This window comes from Ornithodoros turicata, chromosome 2 (assembly GCF_037126465.1).
Source record: "Ornithodoros turicata isolate Travis chromosome 2, ASM3712646v1, whole genome shotgun sequence".
Taxonomy (NCBI): Eukaryota; Metazoa; Arthropoda; class Arachnida; order Ixodida; family Argasidae; genus Ornithodoros; species Ornithodoros turicata.
In genome coordinates, this window is record NC_088202.1 from 96,143,501 (window position 1) to 96,160,698 (window position 17,198).

Here is a 17,198-nt window from a genome sequence, read left to right on the forward strand (position 1 = left end):
GGGAGTTACGCTAGCTGTTTAAATATACCTTGCATGTCCGTTTGGGACATTGTTGCTATAATTGCTCTTAAAAAAGAACTGTGTACCAAGCAGATAACCAAGTACGACACATCAGATTTCAGAGCAAAGGCAATGTGCTCCTTCTGGTATGCCGTTGCCATTCCATCACAAAGAAAACGGCATGACATGCGAGGAAATCGCCAAATCATCACAGAAAGTCTGGTTTTCTGTGTCTCCAAGAAAGGGGCTCTGCCTCTTTCTTTGTGAGAACAGCCAGCCTCACATGACTTCCATCTCAGAAAGTATGTATCCGTTCACCTTTTGTTGGGTTTCTGGTACCAAACAGCTATATCCGCGAGTACGAAAGTATATCTGATATTTTACTGAAGGTACACAAAATGTGTCTAGCCACAGGTGCTCAAATTCTTTTTTATTCAGTTACTGAACAGGACCAGCAGCTAAGCAGAGAGTCCTGTAGTAAGATCATCCATCGCCACCCCATGTTGCACAAAGGCGCATTTAGGGACCCGCTACGTGACTGCGTAACACACCGCATCAGAACACTCTGCTGTAAACTTCGGGCAAGTATTTGAGTATTCATATGTACAAAAGCGACAGAGTCCTAAAAGTGCGCAATTCGACTTGAGATTCAATCACGGAGTTGCAGCTACGCCGAGCGTGCTTATGGGATGCTGTTTGCTCGTTGGAGAAGACGACAACAAAGTTGTCCTAAAGAAACGTTAGTATAACGTTATCTTCGTGAGCCTCCCTTGGCTGTGCATTCTCCCTGCTCGCCTGCCAGCTGGTCCCGTTCCAGGAAATCGACATAGCACGACCGCCCGAATACTCAAACATGGCGCCGCCGCCAGCCGCCGCCACGAGATGGCAGTACTTATGAATAAGGCGTATTCAAGATCCCAAGTAGTGATGGGCAAGTCAGTTCATTTTTGTGAACTAATTCATTTAGTTCAGTTCACTCCACTGAACTGCCTAAAAGAATAGTTCATTCGTTCACCTGTTCGCAATTAAACACAATCAAGTAATATAGTCCCAAACTTTAAAGTGTCTCGACCAAGAGAGATACAACAAAATGATCTTGCAATTCAGTTTTCCAAAGGTTCGAGAACATCAACATAGCAAACGTAATCTTTTAGGTCGCTTTTTTATTTTGCTTTAATTTTCTACGTATATTTTTAACGAGAAAAGTAATGCACAGATCAATATGCAAGGTGCCGTCGTCGTTCAATGTTACAATCGTGTATTTCTGATCACTTACGTCTGCTTGCTGCGAATTTGAGAACACAGAAGTGTGATAGAGTAACCACAGTTTCAACTCATTTCATTCAAATGCATGAGAGAGCTTGAAGAAAAGTACAACGTAGCGTTGTGGAGGAAAAATTGGGAAGCTTGCAGTGTATTGCCGCAAAAATAGCATGCCCGCTCCAGGGTGTGCCAGTCACACAAGCAGTCAGCCAGAAGTCAGAACATAACGGCGCCACTAGCAGTCCACAATTGCGAGAAGGAGCTCAGAGCGATCTCAGCGCAATCAGTTCTAAATGATTTACTCTTGTTCAGCGTTCGCCGTTCATATAGTTCACTTGCCCAGAGTACTTCAATCCATACGGCGTTCAAAGCCGCTCTGCTGGCTCTCCCTCCCCCGTGGACGAGTAACAGTTCTGACAGGCGCTGCGAGTACTTCCAAACGACCCGCGGCATCGTTTAGTTCTTTAGTTGATCCAGTTCTCTTCCTTCACACCTTCACACAGTCCACTCGAAGCTCTCCCTCCCCGCGCTTTTTCTTAAGCGCATGCGCTGTGGACTAGCACCTTCTCTGACGGCCAACGGCAGACCCTGCGAGTGCTTCAAGACGTCCCGCGGCATCGTCTAGTTCTTTAGTTCATCCAGTTCTCTTCCTTCACACCTTCACTAAGTCCACTTGAAGCTCTGCCTCGCCGCACCGCCCGCGCTCTTTCTTAAGCGCATGCGCTGTGGACGAGCAGCAGTTCTGACAGGCAACGGCAGGCTCTGCGAGTCCTTCGAAACGACTCGCGACGTCGTTTAGTTCTTTAGTTCATCCAGTTCTCTTCCTTCACACAGTCCACTTCAGCGCAGCGTCACAGCCACTCAAGGCCACAGCGTATGCGCCGTGGTGCCGTGGTCTCCCGCCCTTCTTCATGCGCGCATGTGCTTTGTTAGCTTTTCAAAACGTTCGTTAGATGGCGCAGATGTCACACTTGGAAGCGTATCAAAGCGTATGCGTTGTGGGTGTCGAGGCCCAATGAACTGAATTGAGGAACTAATGTTTTGGTTGTTGTTGAACTAGTTCGTTCAGTTCACCCGAATGACTAGTTCAGTTTGAAGGGTTCGTCCACGAACGACACATCACTAATCCCAAGTGTCAGTTCCTGACGTGGACACTCTAGTATTACAACTGTGGTTGCTCCGATAAGAGACTATTGCCTGTGGAACAAAGAAGGCTAAACAAAATAGAAGGGCACAAGCAAGCTGGTGTACATTGGAGAGTGGTGACATTTCCTTCATTATGTGTAAAACCACACGAACATAATTTTCTGTCGTCCAGTTATGTGTTTCTCGTACGTGTCGTTTTCTTCAGACTCGATGAATGTAAGATGTGTCACCTTCAAAGCCGAATTTATGAAAATCGAGACATTTACATTTTGTGAAAGCATAAAAGTGCTCTGAATGTTTTTCCTGCAGGTTATTTCCCTGCTTCTGAAATTTGCTGGTTTAAGTCACGTTCTGCAAACTTCTGGCAAGCAATTTGACAGCATGTTTTACTACAAGTGCTTTCTGAGTGTTCACAGTGCATCTGTCTCATGCAGGGGCTGACTCTAGGCACGTGCTGTTGGTGTGATTGCACCGGGCCTTGAGGGGCCCCGTGCCCCGAACCAACAACGCTGACTAAAGCAGAAAAGATAGCGCTCCGAAAGCCAGAGTGCACTGCGTTATCTATTACACCACAGTCCAGACTTGCAGTGCTCTCAATCGAGAGAAAATGGCAGTGGTGGTTGACGAGTATTGCTTCACTTATTAGGTATTATTTCGCAGTTACAAGGAGAAAATAAGGAAACGAAAATAGGTTTGTGAGTTTGTAAATCCGTACCTAATGCTAGCCAACAGTTTGGTACTGATATGAAAAGTATAAAATAGGCCATCAAGTACAGTGCACAAAAGTGTAGTAAAACAATGTAGTAAATATTTTGTGGTACTGCTTTAGCATTTTGTTGTTTTCTCGCTGATAATTTGGTGTTATATGGCGTAAACGCAGCTTCCACATGGTGCAGTTTGTAGTATTTTTTTTTCACCATCCTGCTATCTGTTGAACCACTACAAACTATTCAATGTGTTGTTATCAGTGAGCTAGGTTTAATTCTACTTTATAAGGATTATTTATATTTCGTTGTGCATCTATTATGTGAAGACTTGATACTTTTTTTCCACGCGTCGTGCTGGCGTGATACAAATTCTTTCCTTACAATTAAGCAATTATGTAGACAACAGCAAAAGAGCAACGCTATTTTTCAAATTCCCGGCTGTAAAAGGTGGGATCTTAACAATAAGGTGGTGCAGAAAAACTACGATATCGCTATCAGCGGTCATACACTCTAAATCCTGTGACGGACATGTGCCAGTTAAAAAGGTTCCCTTAGAAAGTGCAGCCGGTACACAGCCGTAATCGCCTGGAAGCAGCCGTAACGGTTATCAAATAGCAAGCACAGCGATCCTCATCGCCAAATTTCAGCAGGTACAAAGCCGTCACGCTGGTATTAAACGGCTTTGTGCACGCTGATTAATATGTGTGCCTCCTGAACCTTGTACTCGTGTGCTTGTTGAATAATGCGTGTGCCGGCTGAATATGCGTGCCTTCGTTGGAGCGTACTACGTTGTTCCGCACTCCGCCGGTGAGGAGTGACATGGCACAGCGTATTCTCCTGCAGTGCGTTCCTTCCCGCTTCGCGGTTTCTTGCCGCTGTCTGCATTGCAACCTCGCCTTTGAGAAGGATGACACCTTGCTTTTTAAGTACACGTCTAATGTTTGCTTAAGGTAAGTCAACCTAGCTGTGATGCATCATTCGACGCCTGCGTTTTACTCGTGTTTAACAATCGAAGTACATTCTGTTGAAGACGGTGGACGCATTGCAAATGGCGTCAGGAGAGGATCGGCTGCATCGGTGAAGCGACGATGTGCATTACAAGCGAGGTTAATTGTATTATTTTGTTATAGGTGACCGTGGGACTGTATCGATTGCGAGGAGGTGAGTTACAAAATGGAGTACTATTCCAGCATTAGCGCTGGAACAATACCAGCGTGATATTCACTTCGGTTTCTTTACAGGTTGTTTCCTGTCTCAACGGTCACACATACGCGTGCAAGATTGCAACTGGATCATTCCAGGCCAAATCACCCAAAGGTCGTGCTCGACCCCCTTCAGTTTTGCTTTCAAAAATTATCATGGACTCCTTATTGCAAATAAAGATATTTTCCCGAGTTTTACTGGACAATGTTGAACCGTTGTCGATTTAAGCGGGGTCAAAGTTCGTCAGAATCGCGAAAACCATGCTACGAAAAAGTTGCCTACTGAGAGGATTTTGCGTCTAGGTGGACTTTAGTGACACACAATGAAAGAGCGTGACCTTAACATTCTGCCAATATCAATGTCTTCCCTCGTGTTTCATTTTCGGCCAGCGAAGCAGGGCACTTTTCGCACAAGCTGGAAGGGACAAATAAATTCAGCGTGTTCTGGACCTTCCAGTTACTTCCTTGGTCTGAGTAATATATATTCTTGACGATTTGTCGATTAATTGAATCCTAAATGAGCGCTGTGCACACGTTTCAACATTTCCATCCAGTGAGCAGCATTCCGGAATACCTCCGCTGAAACCTGGCTTGGCCTGATAGCAGAGGACTACGGAAGGAAGCTAAGTTTAAAGGGTGGTGGTTGAATCACGTGAGGAGGAAAGATTTGGGCATGGAGAGGAGGACATATCTGAGTTGAACAATTCCCTTCTCATGGCGCGACCTGAGAACAACACGGATAACACTGCCGCGGGCTTTCGCCGAGGTGAAGGACTATAGCGAATTTAGCTGGTCGTTTTCGTGCAGAATCAGTTGCACTGGCTTGTATGTACACGTCACACGGCCGCTTCAATCCAACGTGCGCCGAATTTCATTAGTCCTTCGATTCGTTCTTCGTTCGTTTCTGGGCTGAACCCAGACTGGTACACTACACTACGTGTCACGGACACGAGCAGCTGAATTCGCTATAACACGTGGTTTATAACAGTGGGAACGAACATGAGACTTCCAGATATCCCCATATTGCCGATGAAATTGACAGCTTAGCGCCTGTGATTGCCTTGTGGACGACAAACTGACCAAATGGGAGTTCTAAGGGTGCAGCCAGGGAAACAGCTGCGCCGTCCGGGGTCGATATACAGACTACGTAATTGCATGATGATATCGTCAGTATCACGTTGATATCAACATTAATCTCGTTCAATCTTGTTCAATTCCTTTGCTGCTCATCTTATCACCCAAAATCTTATCTTCTTGAGCCCGAACTTGCACTTCTCGGCGTTGAGGGTGATTCCGGCTCTCACAGCTGCTTCCGATGTGTTTTTGAGTTCCTTATCGTGTTCTGCACGACTAGATCCCCAAATGAGCATCCATCAAAGATGTGAGACGTTTGCTGCTGAAAAACTTCGGGAGCTGAACTGTGCCCGAAAGGCAGTGTGAGGTAACGGTACCGTCCATTTGGTATAGCAAAGATACAGATCCTCGATGTCTTCTCGTCAAGAGCAATCTGATGAAATCCACTGTTGGCGTCAAGCCTGCTGAAGAACCTGCCTGCCAAGCCTGCACAAGCCTGCTCTTCCCTCCATAGAAGCTGAAGATGTTCACGCTTGATGCGCTTGTTGATCAACTTTGGATTCATCCAAGTACGAAGGCTCCCATTCTACTTGATGAAGATCATCAAAGGACTCACCTAATCTATCGGCTCTGTCACTGGGGGAATTATGCCACTTTCTGCCATTCGCTGTAGCCCGTCCTTCAGGTGTCACTAAAGTGACGACAGGCTCGGATTCTTCCTTAAGCACCATGTGATAACGCCTCTGCGTCGCTCCCAGTCCTTTAAAAACGTTCTGCCATTCAGACAGAATCTCTTTTCGTAAGCCACCCATTTACGTAACCTGGGCTACTCGCTTCACCAGGCCAAACAGTTCGCTTGCTTGCATTCTCAAGAGTGCGTGCATTGTCCTTCCTCTCTTCATCACGAAACAACAACAACAACCTTATTTTGAGATGAAGAGTGGGGAGGTTCATCGCCAGAGGCGATACTCTACCCCATTGCTGGTGGTGATGTTGGGAATAAAATAATGAGCCTCTTCACAATAACGATCGAAGTCCGATGGTGTCCAGAAATGTCAAAAGAGCTTTGAGCGCAGATCGTTGCTGGGCTGGATTGGGCCAGGAACCAAGCAATTTCGATAGGGAGAAAGTGCGACAGTCCAGCTGACTAAGAGACTCGGAGAGTGGGGTTCGGGAAGGTTGTTAGTGGGGGCAATGAAGAAGAATGTGCTCCTGAACCGCAAGAGCACCACAGTGGCAGAAGGTGGGAGAGTCAACTTGTCTGAAGCGGTAACGCCACTGAGCTGTAAAGGCCACGTCGAGACGCATTCGGTGGATTAATGCAGCATCTTGACGAGAGGTGTTTCGTGGCATGCGGAAAGCGAGCGTTGGATCAACTCTGCTCAACATAGATGGGGGGAGAATGTCGGTTGTCCATTGGCGGGAAGCCAGGGATGTTACGAGGCGTCGCAAAATGGAACAGCGGTCTCGTCTCAGCAGAGCAATACTGGTCCGTGTCCGATACGAGAGTGCTGCTTCTTCGGCGCTGTCGGCCTGCTCGTTCCACACGACACCTCAATGAGCTGGAACCCACTGGAGAACTAGCCAGTGGTCTGCTGCGTAGACAGTGTGGTAAGCCATTAACACATCTGTGACTAGGGGTGCGGATGGGCCTCGTATGGCGGAATTTTCAATAGCTTGAAGTGCAGATTTGGAGTCTGTGAAGACTGCCCATTCCCGCGGGGTAAAATGAGCGATGTGTTGTAGAAATAAAAGGGTGGCATAGAGTTCCGAAGCTGTCGAGGAGGTTGGATGTGAAAGGCGTCGTCCTTGCACTACGCCTTCGGATGGTATGACGAAGGCGGAGGCGGACTTGTTGTTGCGGGATGCGGCATCTGCATATGCTGCCGTAAACGTAGGAAACTTCTCGTCTACCTGAGCATGAAAATGGGCTCGGAGGACTTGAGGGGGGACCTGATCTCTTCTTTCCAGAAGGTTCGGAAGGCTTACGAAAGTCAGCGGTACCGGCAGAGACCAGGGGGCTTCAGGAGGTATGATGTCCTTAGCTATGAAGCCAGTGAGAGTCGGGCGTGTCCTCTGCGCTACTCGATAGAAGTCGCTTTCAGGGCGGTATCGAATTTTCCTGAGGAGCGGGTGACGGGGAATGTGAGCACGCAAACGTAGGAAGTGCCGAATCGTTTCACGTTTACGTAGAACCTCAACCGGGAGTTCACCAGCTTCAGCCAGTACTTGCCGTGTTTCAGCCATTCTTGGAACTCCGAGGCAGCGACGAAGGCTTCGAGCAAACAGGGACCACAGGGTATTTAATGATGTTGTTGATATCCTGTGCAGAATAGGAAGGCTGTAAAGCACAGTCGCCCTCACCAACGCCGCGTGAACTCTGAGAGCAGGGAGCGCTGATCACAGCCCCATCGTGAGCCAGAAAGATGTTGCTGCACTTTAGTTTCCAGGTGTTTAATGTGGCGAGCCCAGCGCAAGTCCGAGTCGATTACCACGCCAAGGAAGCGGTGGAAGCGTACCGGCTCAAGCTTCTTGGCACCAACCCAAAGAGGGAAGTTGGTCATAGCTTTGCGCGTGAAAGGGAGCTCGACGCACTCTTCGGGTGAAAGGTCCATCCCAAGGTGCGTGAGGTACGTATGTACATTATTTAAAGCGAGCTGCAGGCGGTGCTGTATGGCTGGGCGTGATTTTCCTACTGTCCAAAGGGCGACGTCGTCTGCATACACGGAAAACGACACTTTGCGAGGAATTACTGATTGTTGGCCCGCCATCACCACATTAAAGAGTGTCGGACTGAGAATACTTCCTTGGGGGACTCCTTGGTGAACAGGATGCTGAGGGCGTTGGCCTTGGGACGTACGGACAGCGACAGTTCGGTCCGTAAGGAAGTCAGGACTTTTTCATCACGAAAAAGTCAACATTCTCCGTTTGGTCCCTCATAGTTAGCGGTATGCGCACCTTTCCAACATGCAGTACGACGTCTCCACTGTAGATGTACAGCGTTGAAGAATCAGGTACGTCGTCTTCTTAACCTGCAGAATATCAGAACCTTCTACTTAAACGGATATTTTTGTACATGGCTAGGGGCATCAGATTAGCTTGAGAACGTGTATCAACTCTTAGTTGAAGCTGTCGGCCATCAGTGTGGGCGGTTACAACTCATTGATTATCACTGAGTTTGTATATTGTACCCTTGTACTTGTAGAATACTAAAATCAACGCCATCGTCGTCTCAAGGCGCACTCTGCTCGTCAACTTGTTGCACATTCTTCTTCTGTGCTTTACAGACCACAGCCAAATGATTTTTGCGGCCACAGTTGCTGCAAACTTTCCCATAAGCAGGACACCTTTGCGGCTCATGCATCCTTGCACGATAGCGACAAGCTGTCTTCTGTGGTTGGGGCTTACTGCATCTCCTCATTGCCGGTTCCACACTTTGCTATGCTGTTCCGCTAGCTCAGATGTCAAAGTGTCAAATCGTTTTCCCAAAGGAGCGCTTCTCCTAATTTACGATTTCTCGTCCCACAGACAATCTGATCTCTCAGGAGGGAACTATTCAATTCTCCGAAGTTGCATGTCCTTGACTTTAACTGTTGGTCTCTGAAGAAGTGGTCGAAGTTCTCTCGTTCTAAGTGTTGATACGTACGAAATACGTATCTTCCATAAGTCTCGTTGCACTTCGACAAACAGTAATGTTTGAACTTCGAGATTATTGTGTCATAATCTTTTTCTCCTCATCTATGAGTCTGAACATGTTGAAGATATGTATCTCTATTTGATCCGCTACATGAAGGAATACCGTTGCCTTCTGTTCTTTGGACCTCCCAGGCTTAGTCTCAATCGCTGTGAAATACAGCTCAGTGCGTTGTCTGAAGCGCTTCCAGTTTTAGGCGTACTCTGTTCACAGGCTAAGATCTTCTGGCGGCGGAAGCTCAGTGATGGTAGGCTAGGGGTCGTCGTTCATGACTCCTGACACCATGTATCCTTAGAGTGTTCCAAGGCTAACCCTAACCGTCAGAGCTCAGCAGGAACATGTCTGTAGGGTCACGAGCAAGACAGAAACTTCGTTTTTAGTCTCACGCCAACACTCCGATACAGAGATGAACGTAGTTTGCCAGCGTTAACTATACGGTGCTTCTTCGGCAACATGGTAGTCCATGTCTCCTCAGTTGAAGTCCATTGCATCGGCTCAGTCCGTCTGGACTCGAGGCGGTCATCACATATTTACCTCGTCCCTTTTAACGCCCCAGCTAAGATGCTTAGATTTTCACACGGATTTCATGTCAATAGGCATTGTGGTAGCTGTCCTTTATCACGTGTCATGGCTAATTTTAATAATATCTCTCGTGTGTGCGATTTGGACATTTTTGCGAACTTTAAATCTTTTATCCCTACAATTGCAACTCTAGTGTGATTTTCTCTTGACTTTAATGTGTTGTGACTGCTAACTTACCACTGTTTCAGACTCTGTATTTCTGCACTTGAGTATCTCCCATGTTGTAGATGTGCCACTATTACCTTTACTAGTTTCTATTATGTCGTTGTTTATGTTTGAATTTGGGGTGCACCATCACCTAGACAACTGCTGTTCATGGGCACCATAAAAATACCAATAAATAAATAAATATTGGGAAGTGGTCAACAGTAGGAGACCTTATGTACTAAACTGCGCGTTGTACTGCGAGATTATAGGATGAAAAAAAGAAAAGTCGGTGGCAATTTAGCGGTAAATACGAGAGAAATGAGTTAGCATTTAGCGCCTTTTCCGGTCTATAGTGGACTTCACTCCCAGTCTATACTTGACTCCCGGTACCCACTTCCGGTCCAACTCGAGTCTAACCTGGTCTAACCTGACTTCCGGTGGTCCACTTCCGGTGCATACTTGACTTCCGGTTCGACAACTTTCAATTACTGCTGTAAGTCCATTACGGTATGTAAGTCAATTTAATTAACCATTAATCCTTTAACTAGCCTCGACTACTGTCAATTACCCTTTAATCTTTATTTTCATTTAATTCCCTTTAGTTACGTGTATTCGCTTCAGTTACTCTCAACTTGCCTTCGATTACTTTAATTAACTACGGTAACCTGAGGTTACCTTGGGCAATCTTTAATTTATTTTAATATTTATCTTAATTTCATGTATCTTACATCCATTACCTTTAATTACTCTAACCTCTTACTCTAAATTACCTTCAACCACTTCAATTTCATGTCATTTATCTTCATCTACATTTACCCTCTAATATACCCTTTGCATCTCCACTTACACCTCTGCCTCGGTGAAGCTTCACCGTCTCGCACACATACAAACAGCTTTTTCCATTTGACGCTCGTAATGCTAACGCATTAATAATTACCGGATTTGAGGGGCGTCCAAAAAGGCGCTCACAAACTGCAAACGCGTTGAAACGGTTTGGGCGCCGATTACGGGCGCGGTCGTGTTTGAGGTCATGTGTCATATATTTGCTGTAACGTGTTACCAGGACCAGTCCAGAATGCATTGAGAAATCTATTTTGCGAAAGTAACTGATTATATTTCGTGCTTACCTCCTGGTAGTGAAGTGCCTTCTTTGCCTTCGTTTCACCATGTCTCGTTTTTCTTTACTCCTATAGATAGGGATGGATATAGAGAGCGGATAAATATACGCTAAACACCTCGAAATGTGCATGCAAGCGTGTACTAAAACTCTTCGAAATATGCAGTAAAAATCTCATTACATGCAATGTTTTCCATGGCCTTATACTATGAAAGCAATGCGCCGAATGCATGCTTAAATTTTGTTAATGTGCACATTAACAAAATTTAAGCATTTGTTAGGGACGAAGCGGTAAAATAGAGAAGCGTTCGTTAAATCCTCAGGTCCGATTTTTCTCTTCAGGATATAAGGAAGACTTGATTGGCTCCGAAATGGGAGAGGATGATCACTGACGAAACCAAAATAACAAGGAAATGAGCGCGCTGTCTCGGCCCGCTTTTGGTCGCGCGTCCGCGCTTATCATAGTCTGTTAATCTATCGCAGAGTGATAGAGCAGAGTCTTCTCCTTGTTCGGAAAGATAAAAATGTGCCAGCGACGCGCTCGAACGAATGAGAGCGTTTCGATTCACGAAAGGCATGCTAGTTCCCATGAATTTCTATGAATGCCTACGGCCTACGCCTCTCTCTCTCTCTCTTTCTTTTTTTCCTTTTGGGTATGCTCCGATGGCAAATCGAGACCGCATTCTCACCTCCATTCGGCACCGTAGTGCAAGACGAGCAGAAATGGCTGTTTCACAAAGGAAATACCTGACCTACGGTTGCACCAACGACGCTCAACGCAGAACCGAGTTCGCGGAGCTAGTAGAGCTCGGTTCCGGTTCCCGAGCGTTAGACCAAACGCGCTCAACACTAGCGCCGCCCTCAGACTCGTGTCCAACATCCACTCAGCGGAACAGTCCTCGTCGACGGCTCAGGACACGGAGATGAGGTCATGCCGTCAGCTGTTTCGCCGGTTATTTGTTGAAATAAGTCATGCGAAGACGACAACGAATGGTTTTTTGAAGTTATCTTTGTCCGCCTCGAGAAATTTTTTATACAACACCAGTTACTGACTGATTCCCAATTCGGTTTTCAGAAGCGAAAATCAACTACAATGACCGTGATTACAATAGCAGAGGAAATCAAACATATCGTCGATTTTAAGCTTTTAAAGGAGCATGGAAATGATCGGAATAAAATATGACGGGAGAAGTAGAAATTATGATTCTGAGCCCTGTGATACATATTCGCACAAAAAGTTTGAGCGTAGCGCGCAATCCTGGAGCGCGAGGGAGCTTTGAATCTCGCGGCAGAAATGCCCCCTCACTCGGCTGTCAGCCGCTGACGTCATGTGACCGCGCCGTCTTTTTCTTTATTTTTTGCGATTTCTCCGGCGCGCGCTGGCAAGCCGACCGGGAAGGAAGCGTTGTTGCTCATCGGACGCCGTGCGAAGGACAGGTGATGAATTGAACACTCTTTAGGCGACACGTCTGCTCTTCTCGACGAAACGTTTTGTGGAGTTGGAGGCTAAGTTCCTCGAGCTTCGATTTCGCCACACGAATGTACCGGAGGCTGGTAAGTGATGCTGCTAAGTGTGAACGAACATTCGGATTGAAATATAGTGCTTCTTCTTGTTTACAAATGCATAGTCATGGAAGACGCGGCGCAGTGACCAGTGTTTTCACTTGAAGATGTTGCCGACCATCATGACTTCTCCGTGTTGTGGTCAACACTATGGGCTCTGAACCGCATGGACACTGGCATCTCTGAGGCGAAAGAGCGGACCGATGAACGCATAGCTGTGTAACATTGCGCTTACCATATGTTAGTGATACCAGGAGCGTAACGTCTCCACAAACACTACAACTTGAATACCAAAATAAAGTTAGTAAAGTTCATCTGCTAGCGGTCTGTGGGAAACCCCAAAATACATGGTCAAATAACCATTTTCTTTTTTGAATGGCCATACGCAGAATACAACACTGGCACATGAAATAAATCTCCAACTGACAGGAACGTATTTAGTCGTATCACATATATATATGCTGCACACACAGGCACAATACTGTTCACTAATGAACGACACCTCAGCACAATCGGAACAGAAATCACAACCGCGTACGATCCACCTCAACCCGGGCCGTCACTGCAACACAGAGGCCTGGCTACACCTTTTACACTGCCCGCAGTCTTGTTTTATGCAAAACTTACGAGGCAAATCATGTAAGAACGCAAGTGAATGTCAAACGCAAATAAATAGCAACAGCGTCTCAGTCGGTAAGTTGCCACGATCCCTGAGCCAGGGGAATGAACGTGTAGTATATTTCTATTGTCGGGAAAACCTCACGTGACCTCTGACGTCGGGCCAATCGTTGGGCCTCGGTAGAGAAGTTTTTTGCTTTCTTTTATTTTGTCTCCCTGGGTGACGGGTGACGTAAAGCGACGCTACCGAGGCGTTCTTTTTCCCTTTCCCCTCTGTTCTCTCCCCGCTGTGGCGGTTCTGCATTTTCGTTCGCATCCAGTGAAATAAATAAAACGCGGAAGCGTTGGCTCTTTCTGTTGCACAAGGTGCTTTATTTTTCGGGATTGGTATTTCCAAATCATACATATGCAGTCTTCTGTATCTGCGCGAAACACAAACTTCACATGAACATTGTTTCTGAAGTTCGAGTAATATATGCCGAAGCAACTTCGCCTTCACTGTTAGCTGATATGTCTCACGTGGAAGATTTCACAGTAGATCAGTAAATTCACTGCACAGGCACACACATTCACAAATCCAGCATGACAGAAAACATGTCCATATTCCTTTGCTGCTTGTGTAGTGGCACATGTCAAGGCTGACCCGTCACAAAGGAACCTGTGCTGCTGCTAAACCAAAAGATGATGTTCCAACCACTCAGAGTGGCATATCCATTCTATTGCATCCATGCAGATGCTTTTCTGAAGCAGATATGAGTTGAGCAGTACCTAGTTGATACACCTGAGCAAGAAAGGCCAGAACAGGGATCAGAAAACGTGAAAACTAAAAATTCTACCGGCCGAAATGTTGCGTATATGCCACAGGTGCGGTGCTATGCTATGTTACTCTAAGCGGCAGAATGGAATAGGAACTGACTTACCTGCCATCGAGAGGAAAAGCACAGATGCTTCTTGAATCGTTGTCGCGCCAAGCAAGCGAAGCAGTCCTGCCTTCCACTTATCTATCACTGAATTTACTTGTAGAAGTATCCAAGAGGATTCGACTTTTGCAGAGTCGGTATCGACGGGCACTAAAAACCATCTAAAGCGGCACCGGCAAAGATGCTTTGCGTGCGTCCCTGCTGCACCATATATTTCGAAACTTTACGGCGACCTGCTCCGGCACCCCAGACACGGCGGTGCAGGCTTTCCCGCGCCACGAAGAGGTTACAATTTCAAACCGACCAATGAGCGCTCGCATACCAGAGGAGCGGCCGCAGGAGCCAATGGGATGCTCTCGGTAGAGAACTCGTGCTTCGACGTAAAAATTTTGACGTTTCATGACGTTTGATGACGCGAAAGGCTCGCAGCGCCTCACTTTAGTCCGCAAAGGAACTCGCGAGTTTCATCCCCTTGCCTGAGCTAGCAGACGATTCTGGCGGGGAGCGGACGCTTCCGGCAGCCAATGAAGTGCTCGGACGCCTGATGTCACCACACGCCAGACTCGGCTTGGGGGAGACTGTCGCCGCGGAGCGCATTCTTCCAAACTAATTTTCTCAGGAAATTCGCGCTTTTCGAAGGAAATATTTTCCGTAACAGTTTATGAAGGTAGTATGTTCATATCAAGCGGTGAAAAACTATATGTTCCAAATGATTTCCATGCTCCTTTAAGTAACCATGGGAACTCTTTTAGACGGTACAATATGCTGCTCATGACGTTAGAAATGTACGATGGTACACCATTGGTTTCCAAGCTATTTAAGTGGTAGAGCACAATACGTAGCCATAGGTAAGCGAGCTCTACTTATTTTTCAACAAGTTTTGGTATACCCCACGGATCCTTTTTAAGGTCATTCTTATTTTTCATATAAATACACTATAAGTACACATAAGACACACTATAGTTCTAGAGTCAGGTCAGTATTATATGCAGATGACACGAACATCTTTGTGCCACAGAGGTTTTTTTCCTTGTTCTTTTCCTGTTCTCTTGTTTCCTTGTCGATATGTTTCATTAAATGAGTGCCGCACTGCTGAAATTTTCGTCCGGTTGTCTTTTAACCGCCTTGTTCCAAATACTTCAAAATCAATTTTTTGTCATATTTCACCCACATCAAAAACGGGTAGACGCAAGCTACTTCATATTACTATTATCTGCAGAACATCTTTTTCTTCGAAGTTTCTTTACGTCATTTTAGAACACTTATATTGGCATAGTCAAATCGCCCATGTGAGGAGAAAAATATGCTCTGGAATATGCTCTAGTCCAACTAGGACACTTTTTCCTGTTCAGACGTTGATAATGGTGTATCATGCACTAGCTACTTTTCACATTACACACGGCATAGAAACGTACGGGTTAACATATCGTACGACTTTGCGAGACACTTATCTAGTGAAAGGCGACTAGTGACTTATCTAGGAAGTTGAAAAGACAATAAGTAAAACGAGTAAAAAACGAAGCAGACCGGACAAGACCAAAAACTACAACCAAGGGCCATGTGTCACAGACACATAATAGGGGAAAGTGCACAGCGCGGACAGCCGAAAAACGCAAGGTGACCCTTCCGATGCTCCCTCTAGTCGGGAGTTTCGGGGAAGGCTCAAGGTCGCTCGGCGGTCCCTAGCTGGCAGCGTTGCATGACGCCCCCCACCCAAGCCCGGCCCGGCCTCCAAGCCCATTTACCCCCAACGTCCATACTGGATAACCCAGGACGACCCACTAGAAGCCAACATAATTAAAAGTTGAACAACTGTAATGGGGCAGACAGAGTATATATATTTAACCCATGTGGCTGAAGGGAGCAAAACTTACAGATCAGGTAGGCTTCGAGATTTTTTCGTTTTATGTCATTTGTATATCCGGATTCAAGCAGTGCAATTGATAGATGACTATGAAAATCTTGCCCCGATGCATTAAGATGTATACAGACGGGGGGGGGGGGGTGCATTATTGACTATGCCGGATTTGTGGCGATAAAATCTTTTTCGCATGGAATTTGATGTTTCACCAATATATTGGATGTTGCATTTTTTGCACATAATCAAAGAGAATAAACTAAATGAATTGCACTGTAAAGAGTGTCGGATCTTGAATGTAAAGGAAATAGCGTTACTAGAGATAGATGTGCACGGGTTGACATGTTTGACAGCGTGTTTTATTAACACCGCATTAACCGCGAGGAGGTGAGGATGTTACGAATACTGCGAGACGTGCAAAAAGTTACAACTGGAGCAGTTGGGAAAATATCTTTCATCGCTTTGCAGTATGTTCAGATGACGTTCAAAAATGGATCTGGTGTCGTTCAACCTTTTGTTGTTGTCTCCCTAGCGCGTTCAAGAAAATCGTTGTCGTTAGATCATATGCGCTTAAAGTGACAGTCGCATCCGTTTCGAGGGATTTTGAAACTTTAGTGTCATTTTATTCCTTGTGGACTGCTGAACACGCCATCGAAAACCCCACATCAAGTAGTGGCGTTGTTCGGCTGTTATTCGATGGAATACATGACAAGAGCAGACTCCGGATGTTGTGTGTATTCCCCTAATCCGTCTCTCAAAAAGCGTGGGAATGTATTTATCTAAAATCCAATCAGGGCGCGGCCTCCAGAATCTGGACCGGGAAGCTTTTGATCCGCCGTCATCTGCAAGCTCTGCAAGGCATTTGGATGTCAAATTGTCCGACGCCAGCGAATGTTACCTGTCGTCGACCAGAGATTTCCCCGAGGACAGCAGTGATGCAGCATTAAAGGACAATGATCCTTATTCAACGGATCCGTTGCAACGACACTGCATGCTAGAGATACGGCGACGAAACTGGTCGCGACGATCACGCCGTTCGTCAGTTACCAGCAGCTTCTCGACAGACGCCCACTTCAAAAACAACAGCCCAACAGCTGCCTCTGCGGGTTTTGCAGTCAAGAGTACCCGGACGGTGTATTGTGTTGCCATGCAGTGGGCCCGGTAGCGACGCTCTGCACTAGCACATTGTTCTAGTGCATTACGGAGCATCCTCTTTTTCCCCCGACCTATGCTACCGGCTGCAACTTCCTGCTCCAACAGACAACAGGTACAGTAAAGTGTTTTTTTCAATTTCTTTGAGGAGCACT

At 46.3% G+C, this 17,198-nt stretch overlaps 1 protein-coding gene across 2 annotated transcripts in view; it reads right to left on the bottom strand.

Moving 5' to 3' along the window:
- The window catches only part of LOC135383859 (alpha-(1,6)-fucosyltransferase-like), an 85,890-nt gene that overhangs the window by 54,243 nt on the left and 14,449 nt on the right, over positions 1–17,198 (bottom strand). For both annotated transcript variants that reach the window (XM_064613164.1, XM_064613163.1), the window contains exon 2: positions 10,943–11,002. In XM_064613164.1, coding sequence (XP_064469234.1) covers positions 10,943–10,983 — 41 coding nt within the window. In that variant the 5' untranslated portion in view covers positions 10,984–11,002. The remainder of the gene's footprint in view (positions 1–10,942; positions 11,003–17,198) is intronic.